General features: G+C 57.5%; 11 protein-coding genes and 1 non-coding gene across 12 annotated transcripts; 4 read left to right on the top strand and 8 right to left on the bottom strand.

The window, feature by feature from the left end:
* Positions 1-110: 110 nt before the first annotated feature.
* MKK02DRAFT_45162 (nucleoside diphosphate kinase) lies at positions 111-1,393 on the bottom strand (the record flags this gene model as incomplete). The annotated part of the gene is made up of 13 exons (XM_053093267.1): positions 111-134; positions 189-200; positions 249-339; positions 388-464; positions 512-545; positions 593-712; positions 764-785; positions 832-850; positions 905-943; positions 1,001-1,074; positions 1,128-1,223; positions 1,284-1,310; positions 1,369-1,393. 13 exons carry the CDS (start codon positions 1,391-1,393, stop codon positions 111-113), a joined length of 660 nt encoding a protein of 219 aa, XP_052946232.1.
* Positions 1,394-1,673: 280 nt separating this feature from the next.
* Positions 1,674-3,095, bottom strand: MKK02DRAFT_45161 (beta-lactamase/transpeptidase-like protein; the record flags this gene model as incomplete). Its single annotated transcript, XM_053093266.1, has 4 exons — positions 1,674-1,769; positions 1,817-2,562; positions 2,609-2,830; positions 2,897-3,095. The coding sequence occupies 4 exons, from the start codon at positions 3,093-3,095 to the stop codon at positions 1,674-1,676; spliced, it is 1,263 nt and encodes a 420-aa protein (XP_052946231.1).
* Positions 3,096-4,107: 1,012 nt separating this feature from the next.
* MKK02DRAFT_45160 (beta-lactamase/transpeptidase-like protein) lies at positions 4,108-5,499 on the bottom strand (the record flags this gene model as incomplete). Its single annotated transcript, XM_053093265.1, has 4 exons — positions 4,108-4,203; positions 4,248-4,990; positions 5,034-5,255; positions 5,304-5,499. 4 exons carry the CDS (start codon positions 5,497-5,499, stop codon positions 4,108-4,110), a joined length of 1,257 nt encoding a protein of 418 aa, XP_052946230.1.
* A 161-nt stretch (positions 5,500-5,660) lies between these two features.
* On the top strand, positions 5,661-6,388 carry MKK02DRAFT_45159 (uncharacterized protein; the record flags this gene model as incomplete). Its single annotated transcript, XM_053093264.1, has 2 exons — positions 5,661-5,760; positions 5,805-6,388. The coding sequence occupies 2 exons, from the start codon at positions 5,661-5,663 to the stop codon at positions 6,386-6,388; spliced, it is 684 nt and encodes a 227-aa protein (XP_052946229.1).
* A 34-nt stretch (positions 6,389-6,422) lies between these two features.
* On the bottom strand, positions 6,423-7,472 carry MKK02DRAFT_25960 (uncharacterized protein; the record flags this gene model as incomplete). The annotated part of the gene is made up of 2 exons (XM_053087124.1): positions 6,423-7,216; positions 7,259-7,472. The coding sequence occupies 2 exons, from the start codon at positions 7,470-7,472 to the stop codon at positions 6,423-6,425; spliced, it is 1,008 nt and encodes a 335-aa protein (XP_052946228.1).
* A 317-nt stretch (positions 7,473-7,789) lies between these two features.
* MKK02DRAFT_45157 (putative C-3 sterol dehydrogenase) lies at positions 7,790-9,168 on the bottom strand (the record flags this gene model as incomplete). The annotated part of the gene is made up of 3 exons (XM_053093263.1): positions 7,790-8,887; positions 8,930-8,993; positions 9,038-9,168. The coding sequence occupies 3 exons, from the start codon at positions 9,166-9,168 to the stop codon at positions 7,790-7,792; spliced, it is 1,293 nt and encodes a 430-aa protein (XP_052946227.1).
* A 168-nt stretch (positions 9,169-9,336) lies between these two features.
* On the top strand, positions 9,337-9,425 carry MKK02DRAFT_t55. The gene has a single exon. It is a non-coding gene; the product is annotated as a tRNA-Arg (tRNA).
* Positions 9,426-10,262: 837 nt separating this feature from the next.
* Positions 10,263-12,309, top strand: MKK02DRAFT_33651 (putative xylulokinase; the record flags this gene model as incomplete). Its single annotated transcript, XM_053088761.1, has 5 exons — positions 10,263-10,568; positions 10,615-11,221; positions 11,264-11,458; positions 11,501-11,649; positions 11,692-12,309. The coding sequence occupies 5 exons, from the start codon at positions 10,263-10,265 to the stop codon at positions 12,307-12,309; spliced, it is 1,875 nt and encodes a 624-aa protein (XP_052946226.1).
* Positions 12,310-12,348: 39 nt separating this feature from the next.
* Positions 12,349-13,410, bottom strand: MKK02DRAFT_45155 (uncharacterized protein; the record flags this gene model as incomplete). The annotated part of the gene is made up of 1 exon (XM_053093262.1): positions 12,349-13,410. One exon carries the CDS (start codon positions 13,408-13,410, stop codon positions 12,349-12,351), a length of 1,062 nt encoding a protein of 353 aa, XP_052946225.1.
* Positions 13,411-14,699: 1,289 nt separating this feature from the next.
* On the bottom strand, positions 14,700-15,491 carry MKK02DRAFT_45154 (uncharacterized protein; the record flags this gene model as incomplete). Its single annotated transcript, XM_053093261.1, has 6 exons — positions 14,700-14,723; positions 14,774-14,923; positions 14,970-15,082; positions 15,129-15,256; positions 15,305-15,381; positions 15,435-15,491. The coding sequence occupies 6 exons, from the start codon at positions 15,489-15,491 to the stop codon at positions 14,700-14,702; spliced, it is 549 nt and encodes a 182-aa protein (XP_052946224.1).
* A 1,194-nt stretch (positions 15,492-16,685) lies between these two features.
* On the top strand, positions 16,686-20,092 carry MKK02DRAFT_45153 (uncharacterized protein; the record flags this gene model as incomplete). Its single annotated transcript, XM_053093260.1, has 4 exons — positions 16,686-18,255; positions 18,307-19,382; positions 19,427-19,483; positions 19,529-20,092. 4 exons carry the CDS (start codon positions 16,686-16,688, stop codon positions 20,090-20,092), a joined length of 3,267 nt encoding a protein of 1,088 aa, XP_052946223.1.
* A 621-nt stretch (positions 20,093-20,713) lies between these two features.
* On the bottom strand, positions 20,714-22,062 carry MKK02DRAFT_45152 (adenine-N6,N6--dimethyltransferase; the record flags this gene model as incomplete). The annotated part of the gene is made up of 7 exons (XM_053093259.1): positions 20,714-20,726; positions 20,779-20,808; positions 20,859-20,965; positions 21,070-21,465; positions 21,511-21,604; positions 21,658-21,806; positions 21,868-22,062. The coding sequence occupies 7 exons, from the start codon at positions 22,060-22,062 to the stop codon at positions 20,714-20,716; spliced, it is 984 nt and encodes a 327-aa protein (XP_052946222.1).
* Positions 22,063-22,124: the final 62 nt, after the last annotated feature.

The raw sequence follows: 22,124 nt of genomic DNA, 5'->3' as shown, positions 1-22,124 counted from the left end.
TTAGTACTTCGGGCTCTGAAGGGCGTTGCTATAGTCAAGGTAGATAGAAATACATCATACTAGCTTTTGGTGATTCCAGCCCTTTGGACGGAAGGTGAGTCAACGCAAGATTAGTTGTCAGCCATGACCCAGTCCTGTATATATCAGCTTCGAGCCCGGCATGGGGAGTTCAGTGTCGATCAGCTCACCCAGGTGGTAGGCTATACTCATCAGCATCTCTGCCTCACGATCGCGACTGAAAGACTCACCTTGTACTCGGCAAGCTCAGACTCGGCGAACCAGAGCTCAATCTCCTTGGACGCGCTATCGAACGAGTCAGAAGCGTGGATGAGGTTGCGGCTATGCGTGTGAGCTAGCTTACTCTACGAAAAAGACTCCTTAGCTCACCCAACAGAAACGGCGTATTGTCCACGGACGGATCCGGGGTCGGACTCTTGGGGGTTGGTAGCGCCTACAATGCGGCGCTGGGGAGCGTCAGTCGTGCTTGCATTTGCAGGCCGCGCAGACTTACACCTTGACGAATGACGTCCTTGCCCTCCCAGACCCTGCAATCATCAGCTTGGCTCGCTCTATTGTGCGTCGATCAGCTCACATGGCAACGACCGGGGTACCCGAGGTGATGTAGTCAACGAGCCCCTTGTAGAACGGCCTAGACGCAAGGTCGATGTAGTGCTCCTTCGCGAGCGCAGGCGAGGGGGTCAAGGACTTGACACTGCCAGTGTCAGCTTGACATGTGCGAGTGAAGGCAGAGGAGAAAGCTTACGCGACAAGCTTGTACCCACGCTCTGTACATTCAGCTTCGAATTTCTGCACCTTGTTCATGTAACGTACCCTCAAAGCGAGTGATGATCTACACATGTCAGCTGGGTCTCCGTGAAGCGACACAGAGGAGGTATAAGCTTACCTTGCCCACAAGCTGGCGGGAAACACCGTCGGGCTTGATCTGGAAAGTGAGCTACATGGCCAGTCACACCTCAAAGTACTGCGACGCGGAGCGCACCATGACGAAGCTCCTCTCGCTGGCCTTGCCCTTCTCACCGGCCAAGCTCTTGCCTTCGAGCAACAAGGGCGCACCTATCCCGTCAGCGCAACGCCAAAGCCAGCGGTGAAAGCGTACGTTGACCCACCCTGGTACAAGCCGAACGCGGTGACCGCGGTAGCTGCAGCGAGGGCGGCACCGTACCGAGGAACAGCACGGACGGAGAGGGTGGACATGGTCCTCACTGCCTAGGTCAGCAAAGTTTGCGTCTGCTGGCCAGGGTAGTGGGAAGCGGGAGACGTACCCGACGAGCGGGAGGCAGCACGGAGACCTAACCGCGTCAGCTTCTCAGGCCCAAACGAGCACGGTGATCTATCTGCCCTGCTTACCGGCACGGAGGGTGGTGGAGAACATCGCTTATGTGTACTTTTAGGTGGATGAGAGGTCAAGGTAAGGCGCAAAAGTAACGGATGATTTGGTTGGCTGTTGGAGGGCATCCGTCCGTGCGCAAGGAATGCGGATCAGAGACATGCTGTGGCGGGTCTTGTGGCGCCAGTGCAACCGCTGGAGACGCCATGTGCAGGCACATAGCCGGGTCGAGACTTATACGCCCAGAGGAGCGGATTCTTTCTGCGAAAAACGAGCAACCGTAATTCATCGTCCAAGAAATCACAAGATGTCACTGTGGACGCTTCTACTCCAGCTGCGCGTATAGCTCCTTCTCGTACGCAACATAAACGTCCCAGCACGGGTCGGGCCCCATAGAGAGCAGCTGAGTGGCACAGATTCCCTGTCTATCAGCATCGTACTACTGTCCTAAGTGATGAGAGAACATACCGCGAGACCCGTGCTCGGGTCAATCCAGAACGGCGTGTTCAGGATACCGTACCCGCACCCGCTTCCCGCCTTCCGCCTCCCTGTGAAATCCTCCAGGTTGGACAATAGACCGGGCGAGTAGTCCACGTTCGCCGTACTGATCACCGGATCAAAGTAGCCTTGTGGTGCGAACATGTCGACGATCGCCTGCTTCCCGCCCTCGGTGGTGACGCAGCCGGTGAAGAGCTCCTTAAAGGAGGAAGCCGAGAGGATGGGATTGGTGGCGTGATGCGGTGAGGATGGGTCGGATTGAAGGACCGCTCGGAGGATGACCAGGAAGTCCCGCTGAGTTCCAAAGAGGCCTTCTCCACCGAGCAGCATGTCGGTCGGTACGTCGGCGACCTCGGTGGGCCGAACGACTCCGGCTCCGGGGGGCAGCGCAACGACGGATTGATCTGGCATGCGTGCACAGATGGCCATACTGGCCGTCTTGACCTCGTCGGTGGGGTAGAAGGTCAAGGACTTGACACCGAGCGGGTCAAAGATGTGCTGCTGGAAGTATCGGTCGAGTCGAAGCCCGGAAGCCCGCTCAACGAGCTTGCCGATGAAGATGTAGGCCGAGCCGTAAGACCAGGAGGTGCCCGGCTCGTATAGGAGTGGCTTGGCGATGGTCGCCATGGAAGCCGAGGAGGAGAGGAGATCCGTGTCCTCGGGGTAGAGCTTATGGTAAGCGGATAGAGCGGATGGGAATATCGCATAGGAGCAGCCTCGCGTGTCAGCTGTGTAGTGTTACCGGGCGATCAGGACACCCACCTGCTTGATGAGACAAGAGCATCCTGAGAGTGATCCGCTTGGTGGCCTTCTCCAAGATCGGCTTGCCGTCCCCCTCGTAACCCTTCAGGATTGGCAAATCGCCCAGCTCCGGCAGGTACTTGGCCACATCCTCCTCGCTGTCCAGGCTGATCACCCCTCGGTCGACCAGCTGGTATGCGGCGATAGCAGTGATCAATTTGGTCTGGGAGAAGAGTTCCATCACTCGATGATTAGCTGGATTCTGCGTTTACATGGTGCCAAGGGGCACGAAGAGGGGTGCTATCTCACCTGTCTCGCCAGTGACAGCCCCTTTGGTCTCATCCCCGAAGATTTTGTCTCCCGCCTGATTCTCATAGATGGTACCTCCTGCGTTGGTGGCCAAAAAGAAAACGGCCGGTGTCGTCTTGCGGGAGACAGTGTCGTGGAGTAGCTTGTCAAGTGCATCAGAGCCGCCTTGACGGATGCGGGCCATGCTTTGTGCGGCCATTGGAGCGAATCAAGTGAGTGTCAGAGAGGGATGATAGTGAGAGCCTGGCAACCTGTCGCTCAACATCTTATATACCCTGCCTGTGAGCTGTGAGCTTGGCCAAAGGACAGTAAGTGAGAAGCGGTGCTATGGTACCGCGTGGTCACACTACCGGCCGCGGGAGTGGTCAGAACTATTGGTGGGCTCGACCGGATAACCAGTCCGGGAATCTCACTCCGCACCAGAATCCGTAAACGGTTTTGTATGTATCTCTTGTACATAAATATATATCACGCTAGCATACACATACAGCAGCATGTCGACGCAGCCGCGAGCCATTGATACAGCTACAGAGGCTTTTCAGATCGAAAAAAAAATCAACTCACCATTTACCATATCAACTGAGCAGCCTCCCGGAGACCTCCCGGAGTGTCGTTCCCCTTCGCCGATCTCAGCTATACCGCAGCTATGCGTTGATTCCTAGCATCCAGAGTAGGTCTCGACTCCTCGCGCATCTGGCTGGAAGCTGATGGCTGGGCACAGCGCGTCCTTGGTCTAAGCTGGCTGAGGGAACGCGGTTTTTGCATGATCCAGTAAGCCCCAGTTCCCACCCTTTCCCTCAAATCATCCGACTTTGACCTTCTCACTCCACATCTCTGATGCATATCTGCTCCCTCATCTGATCATCCACCCCACCCAATGTGCATCAGTGCGTCGCTGATAATACAGATTAAACGGGGTTGTGAGCTGCCACAACGCGTCCTCCCACTTCTCCCCCATATGCGGCGGTATGGGAGCGGTGCCAATTTGATGAGTCGAAGGGTATCGAGGGGGCAGCCACATCCGGATGTGTTTCAGATTTCGCAACCGCGTTTCATATCTGCGTGGTCAAGGTAGAGTCCCTGTCTAACAGTCTAACTGCTCCCGAGATCGGGTTGTGCAGCAGGCAAGGATGAGGGCGACTTCGCGCGGTACTTGGTTGTCAGAGCCCCATGTTAAGATACATCCTGTACGATAGGCAGCGCCGATCCCTCTACTCCAAATTCGAGTAAAGCTCCTTCTCGTATGCAGCGTAGATGGCGAAATACGGGTCCGGTGCAGGCGAGAGGAGCTGAGTACCGCAGATACCCTGAAGTGTCAGTGTCGTAGCGGTACATCCACTCTTGAACTCACAGCGATACCAGTCTTTGGGTCAACCCAGAAATTGGTCTTGGCCGCCCCACTCCAGCTCCCACTCCCCGCCTTCCGCCGTCCCGTAAAGTCCTCCAGGTTGATCATCCAGCCGACCGAGTGATCGACATTGTTCTCCGTCGCTGGCGGGTCAAAGTACGCCGCGCGCCCGACCATCTCAAAGATCGCCGCCTTGCCGACCTGGGTCTGGACGCAGCCTGTAAAGAGCTCCTTGTACGACTCGGGCGAGATGATGGGTTTGTCGGAACGGTGAGGAGAGGAAGGGTCCGCCTGGAGGATGGCCCGGAGGATGACGAGATAGTCTGCGAGAGTACCGAACAGCCCGGCGCCGCCGAGGAGGAGCTCCTTCGAGATGTGGTCGACCTCGCTAGGTCGACCCATCCCAAAGCCGTTCGGAAAGGTTGCGAGCGAGCCGTCCGGCTTGCGCATGCAAACCGCCATCTTGTTCTTTTTTACCGTGTCGGTAGGGTAGAATGTGAGGGTTTTTAGGCCGAGCGGGGCAAAGATATGGTTCTGGAAGTACTCGTCAAGGCGCTCCCCCGAGACACGCTCGACGAGTTTGCCGACAAAGTCGATCGAGGTAGAGTAGATCCACGACGTTCCGGGTTCGAAGATGAGGGGTTTGAGGATGGTGTTGAGGTTGGCAGAGGGGTGGAAGATGCTGACTTCTGGGTTTGCTTTAAGGTAGGCGCTCAACGCTGACTCTGCGTGAGCGTAGACGAAGCCTATAGCATCAGCAGCTGGCTCGCAGAATTTTGGGGTACTTACCAGCGGTGTGGGACATGAGCATCCGAAGAGTAACCTTCTTGGTCGGCTTCTCCAGGATGGGCTTTCCATCGTCTCCGTACCCCTTCAGCAGATCCAGCTTGCCGATCTCGGGCAGGTGCTTCTCGATATCCTCCTCGCTGTCAAGGCTGACCAGACCCCGGTCGACCAGCTGGAGAGCTGACAGACATGTGACGAGCTTGGTCTGTGAGAATAGCTCAAGGTCTGGAATCAGTACCTGGCATCATGCGCTGATGATCTATAACTCCTCACTGGTGTCCTCGGTAACCTGGCCAGAGTTCTCATCCCCAAAGACCATCTCCCCCTCCTGAATCGACAGGATGGTGTCTTTGGCATTGGTAGCAAGGTAGAAGAGCGCTGGGGTTTCCTTCCGCGCGACAGTCTGGTGCAGATGCTTGTTCAGCGCCTCGGCTCCTCCTTCTCGCAGCTGAGGTAGTTTGGACGACATAGTGATGGTTGAAGATGAGAGGTAACGGTGGAAGAGGCCTGGAATAGCCCGCCTGGAAACATCGGCTATTCGGCGGCCGGATAGCTTCCGAACCGGCCGGCGGCCCATGCGACGCAGACAGACGCAGACGTGGGCAGACTTTGCTGTTTGCGCTTCATGCGATGGTCACTGGTGGGGATGGAGGAGCGATAGCCACCCGAGAGACCCCTCCCATACCTGGGCTATACGTCTTTGCGGAAGGATTGCCTTACGGCGTCGCAGGTGAGTTGCAGAATTGACTGATTGCGGACGAGGCTGATCAACAGAAGCGGCACTGGGTGGCATCGCTGAGGATGACCTCTTCTCAGGCGGCAAGCGCGACCAGGTCATGCTGTTCGACAGACATATCGAGGACAAAGACTACGATCCCATCCTGGATGACCGCGAGTCCAGCCTTCCGCCATACATCCTCGCCCTCCTCACCGAGGTTGACAAGATGATCTCTCCTCAGCTCCCGCAATCCGTCGCCACGGCCATATTTGACCAGTCACTCTCCAGACAGGTCATTATCAACCTCTACCCACCAGGCGAGGGGATCAGCCCTCATATCGACCTTCCACACCGGTACGCGGATGGCATCCTAGGCGTGTCTCTCTGCGGTGGATGTGCCATGACGCTGCGGCATGCTCGGACAGGAGAGGAGCATCACGTCTACCTCCCCTCTGGATCGGTCTACTGCTTGACGGGCGAGGCGAGATGGGAATGGAGTCATGGGATCGAGGGCGGGATGGTGGATGTCGTGCAGGACATGCAGGGTAGGCGGACGACGTTGATGAGGGAGCTCAGGGTCAGCGTGACCTTCAGGTGGATGACAGAAGGGGCAGACGAGCTGGTCGAGCTAGCCAGCTAGAGTCTATATCGAATCCATGTACTATCCCCCTGTTCTAGCTAGATTTCACCTTGGGACTCTTCTTCGGTGTACCAGCTCTTGATCTCGCGCGCGTAGCCGGTCCCTCTCCTCCTTGCACTGCGCCCACCTTCTCGTGCAGTACCGCCTCAACAATCTCCTTCTCCTCCTTGTCCATCTTCTTCGCCTGGCCCAGCACCGGCCTCGGCGAGAGCACCGCCAGCGTAATCACTCTCGCCAGGAACAGCGAAGCCAGGAAGAAGACAACCAGCCCGCGAGCGGTCTCGCGCACCATCATTTCTCCTCCGTGCGCCGACATGGGGCTTTGTCGCACGAGCAGGTCGGCGGGGAGGACACGGCCGAGGAGCTTTGAGAGTGGTGCGAGCTCGTCCGTACGTCGTAGCAGAGCCGCGTATAGGATCGCCCCGAGCATACCGCCCCAGAAGTCGAGGGTGTTCAGGACGCCTCCCTTGAGAATAGTAGGCATGCCCAGGCGCCAGTCCTCCTGGTGTAGGCCCATGAGCTGGACGAGGAAGCCCCCGCCTGTCATAGCGACCCCGCCGAGAACGGCGGTGGTCCACGCTGTAGCAGGTAGGCGGGCGGCTGCAATGGCAGATGGGAGGGCGCATATGGACGTTCCGCGAGTGATACCATCGATGAGGGCGCCGCCGACGTTGTAGAGAAGGGCAGGACACGTTGAGTGAAAGTACTCGGCGAGACCAGTAGGGACGAGGAGGAGGTAGATGGGGAGATAGGTGTACCAGGGAGTGGATGTGAGGAGCCAAGCGGGTGGTTGACCGAGGAGCATTGGGACGACGGTTCCACCGCCCCCTAGGAGTCAGCGCTGACAAGCGTGAAGACAGCTGGACTTACAGCAGAGCATCAGATAGCCAAATAGATCCCCCATCATTCCCACTTTTTCCCGCCTAGCCACCCGCTTGCTCTTGGTCATGCCTGCCCATACCACCGCCACTCGAGCAGCATGTAGTGTCCCCAACCGAGCTACCGGAAAGTACCCAGGAAAGACGGGAGTCGCGACGAGGTGGGAAACCAGAGCCGAGATTGGTTGGACCGGTGCGAGGGGCATCAAGGCGGAGGTCTTGGACGAGACCACGCCCAGTATCGTCTCGAGAGCTTCCATCTTGAATAGCGAGTAAGAAGGGGATACACTTGAGACGAGGTACAAAGGGCACAGTAGATAAGACAAGTGAGTCAAGGAATGTAATCAACGTGGAAGCGGACGAGGCTCCGAGCTCCGCGCCGAGACCGACAAGCCGCACTTAAGGTCCTTCGAGCCGTTTGTGGCCCCGCTGCATGCCTCTCTATAGACCCCTATGTCATATCTCTACGTGACCTGACTGTCTATCTCGTACATCACCGCCCAGCATCTGCTCAAAACCCCCACTACTTTGTCTTTTCGGTATCCCGCACCAATTGCTGCTTCTCTAGCTCCCCCTTGTACCAGCTCGTCCACCTCTTCATCCCCTCGTCCAGCCCCACGATCGGCTCATACCCCAATATCCGCCTCGCCTTCTCAATATCATAGTACCGCTGCTGCGTCGCCTGGCTCACGCGGAACTTGGTAAAGCCCGGTTCTCTCCGCGTGAGCTTGGAGAATAGCTCGGCGAGCATGGCGAGAATGAGGCCGATGGAGGTGGGGATGGCGATGATGTAGGGAGGGGTATGTCCGAGCTGGCGCCAGATGGTACGGGCAAAGTCCCAAAAGTAGATGGGTTCGCCGTTGGTGACGAAGAAGACTTGTCCCGCGACGTGTACTCCATCCGCCGGGCTATCTGATTCCTCTTGCGCCTCCTCGCCGAATTGGTCCAGCTTGTTACGGAGGACCGGACGGAGGTCGCGCGGGTCCTGCTCGCCCGACTCGAAACGCTGGGCGAGGAGTAGGTCCGATTCTGTGGGGGAGGTATTAGGGCCGAGGGGGTGGGCGTCTGATGTGGGGATACGGTACTTGCCCATAGAGGCGTCGACGTAGGAGATGGGATCCCGGAATGAAAAGTAGGGGTAGACATCCGCCAATTTGTCCATTGCCAGCAGATGCGCGTGAGCAACGTTGGTGACGTAGGTAAAGTCCGCGAGGTTGGTATTGTCCCCGATTTGAAACTTGGTTTGGTTGTTGAGAACCACCGAGTAGAATCCCGTGATCATTTGACGGTCGCCCGGGCCAAAGATCCCGCTTGGGCGGATGGCGCAGGTGAGCAATTCCGGGGAATTGGCACGGATGACCATCTTCTCCGCAGAGACCTTGGTCTCGTTGTACGCGTCCAGCGCGACCGCAGGGTAATCCAGACGCTCGTCAACGTTGATGTTGTCTTTTTCACCGTTGTAGACGGTTCCGGCCGAGGAGGTATAGACGAGACGACGGACCGTGCTGTCAAAGCAGCTGTCGATGAGGTTCCGTGTGCCCGAGACGTTGACGAGTTCATATATTGTCCGGCCGGCACCGTGAGCGGGGGAAGCGGTGTGGAACACGCAGGTTGCTCCGGACTAGCTGTCAGCACGGACCCGAGGTAAGAGGTCTCAGCTCACCTTTTTGATGGCATTCGTCACGTCCTCTGAGCTCGCCAGGTCTCCAATGTAGAAGGTTACGTTGCTGCTTGTCAGCTGGATCTGGTAGTACCACGTCGCGATACATACCTGTCAAAGTGCCTCTGCACGATATCGAACACCGACACATTCTGCTCTCCCCTCGCCAGCAGCATCTCGACGATGTGTCTGCCCAGGAAGCCACATCCGCCCACCACCATGTACGCTTCGTTGGTCGCCATAGTATAGATGTTGCGAGATGAGAGGTAAAGTACAGCGCAAAAACATGGCAAAGGCGCGAACTGTGCTGGCCTCGACGCGGGGCGCTTGGTCGTCCGAGAGCCGGGACCAAACTGGTCCACCCCAACCTGTTGCCTGTTATAACAAACCTGAGACCCGGAAAAATTAATGCTCCAATGGTGTAGTGGCTATCACAACAGACTTCGACGTCTGTACGCTTGTCATCTGTTGGTCCTGGGTTCAAATCCCAGTTGGGGTTCTCTTTTTGCGCCGAAGCCAAACACAGAACACTTCTTTTTGCATCCCGAAAGGTAGCTCTGCTTCCAAGCTACCTCCGCATGGCGGTCCGGTGTCTGTGGAGCCGATGTGGCACGCCAAAACGACGTTGCCGCGGAGGTGCCACTTCCGCAAGAAACGCCTCGTCAACGTGCGATCTGTTCAACCTACACGGAGGTTGGCATATTCAGCTTTGAACAAATTGTCGATCCGTTGAACCCCAATTGGAATTTGAACCTTGGACCAACCACACCTGACAGACGGCGAAGCTGTTGTGATAGCCCTACACCATTAAAGCGTTACAGCGGATGGTTCAAAGAACATCCCACAAGTGTCAAGATCCAAAGAACATCCCACAAGATCCTGGAAAGGTTTGGCTTGGAGGTAATACTCGAACCAGAACAAGTATTTAAGCGCTGCTCAAGGGTCCTGTCTTGGACCGCTGGCCTCCCCTTGGGATGAGTCGTGGGACATGCCTTCTCGGCAGGAGTACATAGATAGCCGGCTGGAATTCCTCTGGCTCCTTCTTCCTCTAGCATGGCACACGCTCCCCCTTAGTGTCAGTAAGGCTATGCGAGTTGCTTATGAGTTGGGTCCCGCGTATTTTGGTTCCCTTTCCTCCCCCTCAGCCCGCATTAGGACGCGCTCATATTGAGTGTGATCCATCGAGGGGTTAAGGTATGAGTCTCTCCGCCTCGGGCCGGCGGAGGAAAGGGCCATTTTCGGTCGATTACCGGCCCTTCACGTCCACCTCCAAGAGGACCACCTCTACAACGTCCACACACCATGTTCTTTTCATCATCTCCACACTTTACCTATCATGGCAGCGCCTACACCTACAGAGGGCGCCGGACCCCTCTTTCTCGGCCTGGACGCCTCGACTCAAGCGCTCAAAGCCTCCCTTCTCTCGTCTGACTTAGATGTCCTCGCCGAGGCGGCCGTCAACTTCGATGCGGACCTCCCTACTCTCCGGACGCGCGGAGGTGTCCAGATGGGCCCGCAAGGGAGCGGTGAGGTGTTCTCGCCAGTCATGAGTCTGCCTATGGCGCTGGATCTATTGATGGAGCGGATCAAGGAGAAGGGTTGGGATATGAGTCGGATCCGGGGAGTATCGGCCGCTGGGCAGGTGAGCTAGTCCCGAAGACTCAATGAGGGACTGCGCTCATGAGTAGCAACACGCCTCGGTGTACTGGTCCAAAGCCTCCAGCCAGATCCTAGGAGCTATCGACCCCGCCAAGCCCCTCACTCCTCAGCTCAAAGACGCCTTCTCCCGGCAGACCATCCCCAACTGGCAAGACTCATCCACAACCACCGAATGCCGCGAGCTCGAAGCCGCCTTTGCAGGACCTGAAGGCCTAGCCAAAGCCACAGGCTCAAAAGCTCACGAACGCTTCACCGGGGCCCAAATCATGCGGTTCCGGAAGCGCGAGCCGGAAGCTTACGCCGCGACGGACCGGATCTCTCTCGTCAGTTCGGCCATCACGACGCTGCTCTGTCTGGATGGCGAGGTGAAGGGGATAGACGAGAGTGATGCGTGCGGCATGAATCTCTGGACGATGGATACGGCGGAGAGGGGATGGAACGGGAAGGTCCTGCAGGCTGTTGCGGGTGCTGATGGGGTGGAGGAGTTGAAGCGAAAGTTGGGCAGGGTGGAGACTGACGGCGGGAGGGCAGTGGGGAGGATAGGGAGGTGGTTTGTGGAACGCTATGGGTTCAGTCCCGAATGTTGCGTCTTTCCGGGAACAGGCGACAATCCAGCTACATTTCTCAGTCTTACCCGTAAGCCCTCTTGCTTCCATCTTGATTTAGCTGATCCGGGAGTCCGCCCTTCAGAAGGTCTGATATCGATGGGCACATCCGATGTCGTCCTCGTCTCGACCAACAACTATCGCCCCCACCCCGAATACCACGCATTCTTCCATCCCGCCCAGATCGCCCCTTCCAGCCCTCACGATCTCGACAATACCAGTAAAGAGAACGCTCGACTCCGATACTTCAACATGCTCGTATACAAAAGTGAGATCGCCGGTGTCTACGGAGATCGAGCTGACCAAACAGATGGCTCGCTCGCTCGTGAACATGTCCGGGATCTATACTTCCACAAATCATGGGACAAGTTCAACGAGGCTGCCGAGTCGAAGCGGCCCAAAACGGCGGATGAGCTCCCGACGGATACCGCTTTCTGGTGGCTTTTGCCTGATATCATCGTAAGCTGTCGGCTGCCGATACGCATATTCGCTGACATCTAGCCTGACAACGCTCACGGCGTCTTCCGCTACACATCCCCACGCACCTCGAACCCCTCAAAAGACGCCACCACCGCCACCCTCATCCCCGAGCACGCCGACATTGCCAGCAACGCCCTCTCCATCCTCTCCTCTCAGCTGCTCAACTACCGTTCCCGCTCTGCCGCCATTCTCGATGCTCCCACCGATGGATCTCTCGCCAGCCTCAACAGGGTTTACGCGACCGGCGGGGCCTCTGCCAATCCCACCATCTTGTCTCTTATGGCAGACATCCTTGCCGCCCCGGTGGTCAAGAATGTAGACTTTGATCCTGCCACGCAGAGATGGACGGACGTTCACTGGAACGCGTGCTCTGTGGGGGTCGCATACAAGGCGCGATGGGGATGGGAGCGGCTGCATGCGGAGGGAGGGCGGAAGTGGGCCGAGTTTGACACGGTCGTGCAGGAGTGTCGGGAGCGACGGGCGGAGAGGCGTAAAGCAGCGAATGGCGGAGGTGAGGGGATAGATTTGGAGGAAGAGGGGATCAGGGCGGTGGCTGTGCCGACGGAGGCGTCCGAGGCGTGGGAGAAGAGTGTGGAGTGGTGGAGAGTGTTGGAGGCTAGAGCGGTGATAGGCAAGTAGACTCTACCGGGATCAGTGCATAAGTTTTGTCACAGATATCTACACTGGACTACTCTTCTTCGGGAGCAGCCTCTCCATCTCCTCCCGGCCTTCCCACTCATCTGCGCTCATCCACTTGACCTCGGCCCTCCCGTCTGCAGTACCATCCTCCGACCCCTGGCTTCCTAGGATACCATGAACAAGTCTCTCTGTTCTCTCTTTCAGCTCCTGCAGCTTCCCGCCTCCCGCTTCATTCTCGCCACCATCCACCGCCCCCGCCTCATCTCCGTCCTCCATGACAATGAGCACTTGACATCCCTCCTTCCTCCCGGTAATAACCCTCGCCAAATCCGGCGCCGCATCCGCCGCCCCTTTGTACGTTCCCCACTCTGCCAGATCCGGCCCAGACCCCGGTCCATGGGGCGTATGAAAGAAGCCCGAGTCCGCACCCATATCGAACCCCGCTGGGAGTCTCATCCTCGGCTGCTGCTGCTGCCCCGCGGGCAAGAGTATCGTGAGCTTCTTGACGCTCTGGGGCAGGTCGGTGGAGTAGCGCGGACCGCCCATTGCTGCCGTGACGCGCTGTCTGGGGCCGCGGTATACGGGATTGAGGTAGTCTATGCTGAGTATGACTTCTGTCGCGTGGGAGAGGAGGTCGGATTGGAGGAGACCATCGTTGATGAGTCCGGCTGGGGACTTGAGGCCCGTTATTAAAATTCTGAGCCCGCGGAAGTGAGTAACTGGGCAGCCAAAGATGGGTAGAAGGGCGTTCGGGCAGAGGATCCAGCCCTGCCAGTCCCCCGGGACGATGACGGTCTTGAGGCGGATCATGTGCGCGATGGAGGCGGTGCATAGGGCGGGATCGTATAGCAGGTGAGGAGGGAGTCGGAGGGTGCGGACATACTGAAGAAAAGGGGAGCGGGTGTCGACGGACGGAGGGGAGTGGATGGCGGGTGGGAGAATGTGGATGAGGGAGATGTCGCGGTATAGAATCGACGCGGCCATGTGGGAGATGGAGGGCGAGACGCGGAGGCAGGTGGAGAGTGTTGAACGGGGGGTGTAGGATAGGATAGAGGAGAAGAGGGGAGCGGAGGTGAGTATGGAGAGTGTGTCGGGTTTCATGGTGGTATGAGGCGGAGACGAGGGGGTTGGAGTGGGCCTGATCATGTTGAGCTTGGGATTGATCTGTTCTGGGTGAGCTTGGCGGTATTAGTAGACTGGCAGTGAGAGGATCAGTCGATACATCGTGAGGCGTATACCTCACTTCGGATTCGATGTGCGCAAGGTATAAAGGAGGGCGAGGGGTGAGTGGATCAGAGGAGCGCCGTATGTCCGGATTGCGGACCGCTCCTTTCTTCGCTCAGGGTCTTCTCGAGGTACAGCGCGCGATCAGCTCAGTCAGCACACTCGCGCAGATCAGTCCCAAGATCGTGATTGGGATACATACAACCGAATGATCGCTCCAGTCCCCTCCCACTCATTGCCCTGACGTGGTATCCCCAGATCCCGCTAATACTCGACATCTCCCGCCGGTCCCTTATAGCCCCCTCCGCCCCCGCCCACACCCCTAAACACCTTGCTCAACAGCCACAGCAGTATCAAGGCGCCCACAATATACGCCATGAGCCGATACTGCCGCATTGCCGACTGAGACGCCATGGATCGATTATGGTGTGCGCGGGTGGAGAAGAGGGAGTTGGCAAAGGAGGAAAAGGAGTTGGTTGTTCTGTCGAGCTGATCATTTTGGCCGCGCGAGTCATCGAGGATGTCTATTGTGACCTAACGAGTCAGTATAGAGCGGGAAGGAGAGGACTGGGACATACAGATCGTAGTGCTCTTATCTTGCCGTGCAGAGAGTTGAGCTCCTCGTCATTTTGATTGTCGAGCGTTTGATCTGATGCACTGATAGGAATCAGCTCAAAGCCTACAGATCGCGAGACCATCTTTCAAGGCCAGCCAAAGATAGCATAATGCGTACCTGGGCATAGTGCCGAGCGCAATGCCAGGAGTCGAAAGTTGGGCAAAGGTGTTCTGTCTTGAAGCCTTTGGAAGAGGACCAGGAGCTCGCTCTACGTCTAGATGCTGTAAGATTTGCGCGGCAAGGTCGAGCGTTGACGAGGCGGCTGCGCGATAGATGTCTGCTAAGGCTCGCTGAGGTCGATAATCGGTGTGAATGGATGCGTTAAAGTTCAGCTTCGAAGCAAGTTGCGGCGGGCAGCAGAGCTCAGCTGGCGCGATCTCGCCGCCAAGCCGACAGCCGCCACGTGGCTTTTTGCTACATATCATGCATCAGATCAGGCAGCTGCGGCTAATGCAAGAGCAGGCGGTCACGTCGAGGAGCTCAAAGGCGTGGGTCAGGAGTGTGTACAGGAGTGCATATGCAAGTGGTGCCCTCCGACGAAATACAACTATTACAACAGATCGAAATCGTCCAACTGCAATAGTCAGCTCTGTGCTAGGGACCCATATCGACGAGCTAGCTCACCTCATCGTTATACTTCATGATAGTCCGCTTCCTCGCGCTGGTATCTACCCATGTGACAAAGTCCTCCATGTGCCGAGTGATGAGCATGGCGGGGTCGGTGATTGGCTGGGGGCCCACTCGGATGTGGCCTTGCTCTATGGTCCGAACGGCCTACTTGTCAGCTAAGCCTTAGGCGGAAGACCATGACGAAGCTCACATCTGATACCGTCTCTGACATCTTGAGGCGGGTGACGACGACAGCAAGTCGCCTTCTGGCGATAGAGGAGACGGTGACCTTGTTCTCAACCTCGGATGGCTTTGAGCCGATTTCTAAAGGGTCAGCATAACCCCCTTGTAGTCCTGTGGGGAGACATACCGAGGATACCCATATCGTACAGCTTGTTCAGCATTTCGGTCTCCTTTTGCTGCCGGAAGGGATCCTGGGCAGGAAGAAGGGACAGTCGGTGGATCAACTGGCGCAGATTTCCGCAGATTTTATTATACCTACCCTTGTCAGCTTCTCCGGCGACGCCATGTGCTCCGCCGACATACTTGTGATAATCTTCTCGATCCTGGATATGGAACTTTCGCATCACCTTGATCTCTCGAAGGCTCGCATCCTGCTTCCACTACCCACATCAGCGCGGATCTCCGACTCACAGCAAAGACAATCAGGACTCACATTCAGGAAGTCGACCTTCTTGAGCAGTTTCTGCTCATGATGCTTGAGTTCTCTCATCTTGCCGATACTCTGGGAGCTGCCTCGTACCTTGTCCTACCTGATATGTAAAGTCAGGTGGGATAAGAAGCAGATAAAAGGGAGTCGGAGTCGCTCACTGCTCGAGTCAAGCTGTTGTCGATTTGCCACCCAACGAGTCAAAACTCAAAATGTGGAGGCGGAGTTACGTACAAAGCCCGTGCGTGTGCAATAAAGTGAGGGGTGAAATTAGGTTTCGAGCTTGGCGTCTGTCTCCCGCGTCTTTGTCTCCTTTCGAAATCTGCAGCTGGCTAATACAGCCAACTGCTCGCCCGCCTCCCTCTCTCCTCTCTTGCCATCTCTCGCCCTCCAGCTGCTACACCCAGCAGCCATCTCTCAGCTCCAGAGACTCTTTCCGCTCTTCCCCGACCTCACTCTCGGTATTCTCGCCACATCACCCTCACCCGCCGCATCACGGGAACCAAAGCACCGAAACTCTCATCACCGGCATCAGACAACCCTTTCTCCGGATCCGCGCAGCTTTGCCCAGCACACCGAGTCGACCCTCTTTGGCGGACCTCCAAAGCCAGGAGCTTCCATTGCTCGGCCGCTCGGAAGGCTAGACGCTTCATCCTACTTTGGTGCACGCCGCAGACTCCGCCATCAAGACTGGTGAATGCGCTCGTCATACCCGTAATCACCGAATCGAAGGCTGATTGATCCAAGGCGGTATAGCAATCTACCAAATCTGCTCACTGCGGAGGCTTCTACCTGGCAGAACAAGTAGCAGAGCATATACAGACATATCGCCCTCATTGCCAAGGAAGCACGACCAAGTTGAAGGGTGAGTGATTTTGCTTTGCCGCTGCTCAATCCTCCCTATTCCTTTTCTTCTATCTCGATGGCTCCTCGCATGTCGAGCTTGTCGCTCTTTTGATCGCTATCACCGTCTCCCAGACAGTCAGCGTCCAGGCGACACGCGTTTCGAGCAGAGTTCGCGACTCCCTTGACCTCCTTTCATCCCTCATGTCCCTTGATTGACTACCCCGCTTTTCACCACCCGTCAGCATCTGCCGCTGCCTTATAACCCAGTCATCACCCTCTCATCCTACTCTTCTTCCCCCTCACTTCGACCTCCTCATCCAGCCCCGTCCACCCTTGCTGATGATTGCAGTCCAGTCCACCCCCACCCCGCCACCCACCTCCCCTCTCCAGCGAGCCTTACCCCGCCAGAGCATGACCGCCGCGCCTACCTCTCCTCAGCCTAACGGCTCCACGCCCCTCTCCCCTTCATCCTCCACATCCGTCTTCAACGCTCTCGGATCGTACGCCGACCGGATCCGCGACAAGGACATGACGGACGGTCTCAGCCCCAGCACCTCTGCTGGCGGCGCGAGCAGCAGCAAGAAATCACCCAAGCCCTCCAAATCCACCGAATTGCCAAACGGCACCACGTCACATCCCGCTGCTGCGTCGTCGAGCAGTACGTCGAAGCCCCGCGAGGCGAAATCGAACGCCATGCCGCCTCCGCCACCGCCCAAGGCTGCTCCGGCACCAAGAGGGCGTGCAGTTAAGGAAAAGGAAGAGAAGGAACCCGAGAAGGCTCAGGGACAGGAGGATGAGGGAGCATGGGAGACTGTACCAGCTGGCAAGCCAAGGCGGAAGGAGAAGGAGGGAACGGCCAGTACGAATTGGCGTGACCGGCCCAAGGAGAAGAGGGACTCGAGTGCATGGCGGAATGGGGATGACGAGAAGGTCAGGGGTGAAGGGAAGAAGAAGGGCGGACAAGCCGCAGGGGCGTCAACGACAAGTGCGAGGTCAACGAGTACGCACGCCGTCCCGTCCTCATCCTCCACCTCCGCCACACCCTCGACCACTGCCCGGGCGGCATCCGTCACTCCTGCTTCCACGACACGGAAAGCATGGGGTATCGTCACTCCCTCTCCGACTGTTCCGATCGCTGCTTCTCCCCTTGCGTCCACGTCCAAACCACGCGTCGGTACCCAGACCCCTCCCTCCGCCGCGCCGTCCAAGGCAGTCCCGACTGAGACACCCAAGAGCACGCCTTCGGCGAGAACGACCACCCCACCCTCTCCTTCGGTCAACGGCGCAAGTACCGCCGTCAATACATCCGTCACTGGCAGCGTTGCCAGTCCCAACCTGTCGGCAACGGCCGAAACCGCCAGTACGGCCACGATGGTCACGCCTCGCGGCGGACTAGAGGAGGACGAAGACTGGCGCATCCGGCCGCGGAAGTTGAGCGCGGAGATGAGTGCGGTGACTCCAGAGTCGGAAACTGAGAGGGCTGAAGTGGCGGAACCGGAGGTCAAGGAGACGCGTCCTGCTCAGGCAGCACCCCCACCGTCGACCAATGCGTGGGCGGAGCGGAGAAAAGCGATGGGAACGACGAATCAAGCACAAGCTGCACCGGCGCCAAATCCTTCCTTCCCAGCTGCTTCGTCCAGCGACAGTATCGCCAGCAAGACGAGTACGATCACGCCTTCGCCGTCAGTGACAACGGCGAGCAAGACGGCGGGACCGGAAAAGATGCTGTTCGGTTCGGTGGAGATCAGCGAGAGCAAGGGGATGGTGAATGGTGCAAGCGCAGGGCCCGCAGTGGGCGGAACGGACGGCGTCAAGGTCGCCGCCCCGAAGAAGAAGAAGCAGGCGCAAGGGGGTCAACGGCATGTGGTGGATACGAATGCGTTCCCGGATCTTGCTCAGGCGGTGGCACAACCAAAGAAGGTGGAGAAGAAGGAGGGCAAGTCGGAGGAGAGCAGTTTGGTGGACGATGCCGGAGCGCCACGTGAGCTCGGTACAGCCCAAAGAATGCGTACAAAATAGCTGACGATTCTAGGCAAGACAAAGTGGACTGCCATTCCCGCTACCGAGCTGCTCGCTGCAGCTGACGAGGCCAAACGGCACGCTCAAGCCGTAGCGAACCGCCTAAAACATCAACAACAAGCCCAAAACCAGACCAGTGGACAATCTCGAGCCCCTATCACTACCACTAGCGCGAGCGCCATCCTCTCCGAATCGTCTCTCTCGCCCAAGGTCCCCCGCAAAAGGTCGGCCGAGGGCAAGAAGGGCCGAGCGATACGTTCGGGGTCGAACGGTGCGATTACGCTTCCACCAAACCCTATGCGTCGGGGCAGCGGGAGTACGGTTGGTGGAACGAGCGTCGCTGGGTTGGGGATGGGCAAGCCTGTCTTTGGGTCGTTCAGGGGCATGGAGGGGGAGGAACAGGCGACTGGCCTGGCGCCGTCGGGCACGGTCAATGGAGGATCATCGGCACCGATGTCCCGGCAAAGTACGAGTCAAGGGCCGAGCCCTCAGCGGAGTCGTACGCAGTTGCCCTCGCCATCGACGGAGGGAGCGGATGTGGGATCGACCATGGCGAGCGAGATTGCGGCATTGCGGATGGGCGCGCCGTCATTCAATGGCGCCCCAGGCGGGATGATGGGTAGCACTACGGCCCCGATGCCCCAGTCTGGCTTCCCTACATCATCGGGCGCAAGCGCTCCCCGCTCGGTGAGGCCGCCCAGACAATCATTCTCCGGCGGCCGAGGTCGCGGGGCGTATCGGGGCGGTTTCAAGTCGGGTATGGCGGGCGCGATGAACCCCGGGACGGGCGAGGTGTACATGTCCAATGGAAATGGAAATGGAAATGGAAACGGATATCCAAGGGGTGCGGGAGGTTACTCAACATTCGTACCGCAGGCCGGGCAAATCGGTGCGAGCGGCCAGAACGGGTATGAACCCAATCAAGGGATGTACGCCGTCTGGGATCCGGTACAGGGGTACGCGATGCCTTCGGGCATGTATGGGACGCCGGGCGGGGCGCAGAGACAGACACTGCCGATGCCCCCGCCGCCTATGCCTGTCACGCAGGCGGCTGGGCTGGATGCGCTGCGGTTTTACGTCCTGGGACAGGTGAGTCTCCATTTTCTGGCAAGGACACAACGCTGATGGATTAGGTGGAGTACTACTTCTCAATGCAGAATCTCGCGATGGACTTCTTCCTCCGGCAACAGGTAAGTCTCTCTCTCGGTGATGCTGGGAGGCGTGCTTACTTTCAGATGGACTCGGAAGGCTGGATCGACATTGCCATGATCTCCTCCTTCAACCGCATCAAGTCCCTCACCCCCGACGTGTCCATCATCAAGGAGATGATGGCCGTCTCTGCGCTCCTCGAGGTCCGGGACGATAAAGTCCGGTTATCGCATGGCGAGTCCAAGCGCTGGGTGTTACCAGACGCGAAACCCTCCCCGTTTGTCGATGATGGCACTGGAGAGAGTGCGGGGACGGGGGAGGAAGGGGATGGTGGATTGGGGCTGAGCGTCGGGTGGGGGAGTATACCGATTGAGAATGGACAGGGGAATGTGATGGGCTTGGGGATGGAAGATCGGACGGGGTTCGCACAGGGGGTGGAGAACGCCCTGATGAAGTCGAGTAGCTCGGCGCCGTCTGTTGCGGCCGGGGCTGGGGCGAAGGCGGCGGAAAGCGAGGGCGAGGGTGACGAAAAGGAGGATGGGAAGGATATCAAGATGGACTTGGAGGGAGGGAAAGACGGGGAGCAGGAAAAGAGCACAGTGACGAGTGCAAGTAGTGATACGGCCGCGGAGCAGGTTGAGCTGAGATGAGATCGAGGTGAGTAGCACCGTCCCCCTTGCGATGTCGATATGAGCTGATCGTGGTAGAGCACACAACACCTTGGACGGACCATAATTATACACCGTCCCCACCCATAACACCGACAACCTTAACGCCCATCCTCCAACCCCATCCTACACACCCTCGAATGACACTGTGCCGGCAATCCCTCCCCCGGACCATCCGCAGTTTCCCCTACACCTCCCCTTCCGGCTACGCCAACCTCCAACACCCGACGAGCAATGATTGAACGGCGTTCAGCAATATCATCACGATCTCATCAAATGTCATGTCACATCCTCTTCGACCTCCACAGCAATGCCAAACCCCCCACCTTCGTTCTCGACCTCTTCACCTCGCACAAGTCCATAGCGGCCATTTCTTTGTGATTTTCTCTCTTCGGTGCACCCATTTTCGCTTAGCTTGATTACATTGCCCAGTTACATATAGGGCCGTCAGGGAGATAGGGGGGTAGTAAAGACATATAGGCGATACTTGATATCATGCAATACTGTGCAGATCGCATCTCTGCCGGAGAGCAGGTCGTGCATGCGATGGACGCGGAACAATGATACAGGTACAGGGGTACAGACATAGCGATTCTTATACATCTAAGCGAAGTGTCTGATCTGATCAGCTCTCACCTCAACAGGAAGGGAAAGTGTAAAAGGCTTACATGTTCTCGATGTTGAAAGCAGCCAAGAGTCTTCGATAAGTCAGCTGATGCCTACGTACCCAGAAAAGCTGAGATCTTACTTGAGCAAATCGTTCACGTCCATCTTTGCCGCTCGCGAATCGGCAAAGCCTGCTCCGACCAGGATCTCCTCCACCTTCTCCTTGATATCAAACTCGTCAGGCACAATCTGCTGTATCAGCTCCTGCGCCTAGACTCAGTCCCTCTGAGCCAACGGTACCCGATTGCTTGGTCCTTGACCCCAAGGCACCCAAGTAACGTTGAGCCACTCACAATCCCCTTCTCCGCACACGTCGTCCTGTAATTCCGCTCACACAGCTCCTTCACCCCCCTCGCCGTAAAGTTGGCCCTGATCGTCTTGTTCATCCGCCCAAAAATCACCCTATTCAACCCATCAAACTCTTCAAACTTGACCGGCGGAGGCGGATCCCTCGGACTCATCCGGACGACCGACGACTCGACTTGCGGTGGCGGCCTAAAGTTGCCCTTGCCGACCTTCATGATGTGTTCGACGCGCGCGTAGAGCTGGACATTGGCCGCGAGACGACACCAGGATTTCGTGCCTGGTGGTGCGGTCAGCCGGAGGGCGAATTCGCGTTGAAACATGAGGACGGCGGTGCGGATGATGGGGCGGTGAGAGAGGAGCTTGAAGACTAGTGGGGAGGAGATCTGGGTGTCAGCTATGGCACAAAGATACTGCAGGAGATCGTATACCTGATATGGAGTGTTACTGATGCAGACGTCAAAGTATGGCAGTTCCGCCTTGACGAAATCGCCGAGGATGATCTCCAGCTTCTTCTGTTCTGGCCTGCCTGTGTCAGCTGAGATCTTCTCTACGGCATTGCGTATCGGTCTGCTCACTTTCCAAGCACCCGCTTCGTCACCTCCGCAGCCATCCTCGGGTCCATCTCCACCGCTACGACTTTCCTTGATACAGGCAGAATCCGCACAGTCAGATTCCCAGTACCCGGACCGACTTCCAGTACAATATCCGTCGGCTTCAGGTTCGCCTTATCTGTGAGCTATTGGTCGACGGCCTCTGATCATAGCGCATAACCCAGCTGTACGTACCTTATCCACGATCCCCTGCGCTACGAGCGGATTCGTCAAAATATGCTGCCCAAACCGATCTGTATTGAAAAGATGATTCCTCGCGCCCGCCGCGCCCCCTGCGGCGGTAGAAGACTCGCCGTTCTTCGGCGGGCCCGTTGGGCGCGCGTTCGCCGCGTGCGGTCGGGAGAAGGTTTGGGACGTGGCTTTGGGCATTGCACAAGGTATCTATATGAGTGGGTAGAGCGAAGAGGTGAAGGATATCGCAAGATGGGTGT

This window comes from Dioszegia hungarica (assembly GCF_025882075.1).
Source record: "Dioszegia hungarica strain PDD-24b-2 chromosome Unknown MKK02contig_8, whole genome shotgun sequence".
Classification (NCBI taxonomy): domain Eukaryota; kingdom Fungi; phylum Basidiomycota; class Tremellomycetes; order Tremellales; family Bulleribasidiaceae; genus Dioszegia; species Dioszegia hungarica.
The sequence above is the reverse complement of the archived record's forward strand: the minus strand, read 5'-3'. Positions and strand labels throughout refer to the sequence as shown.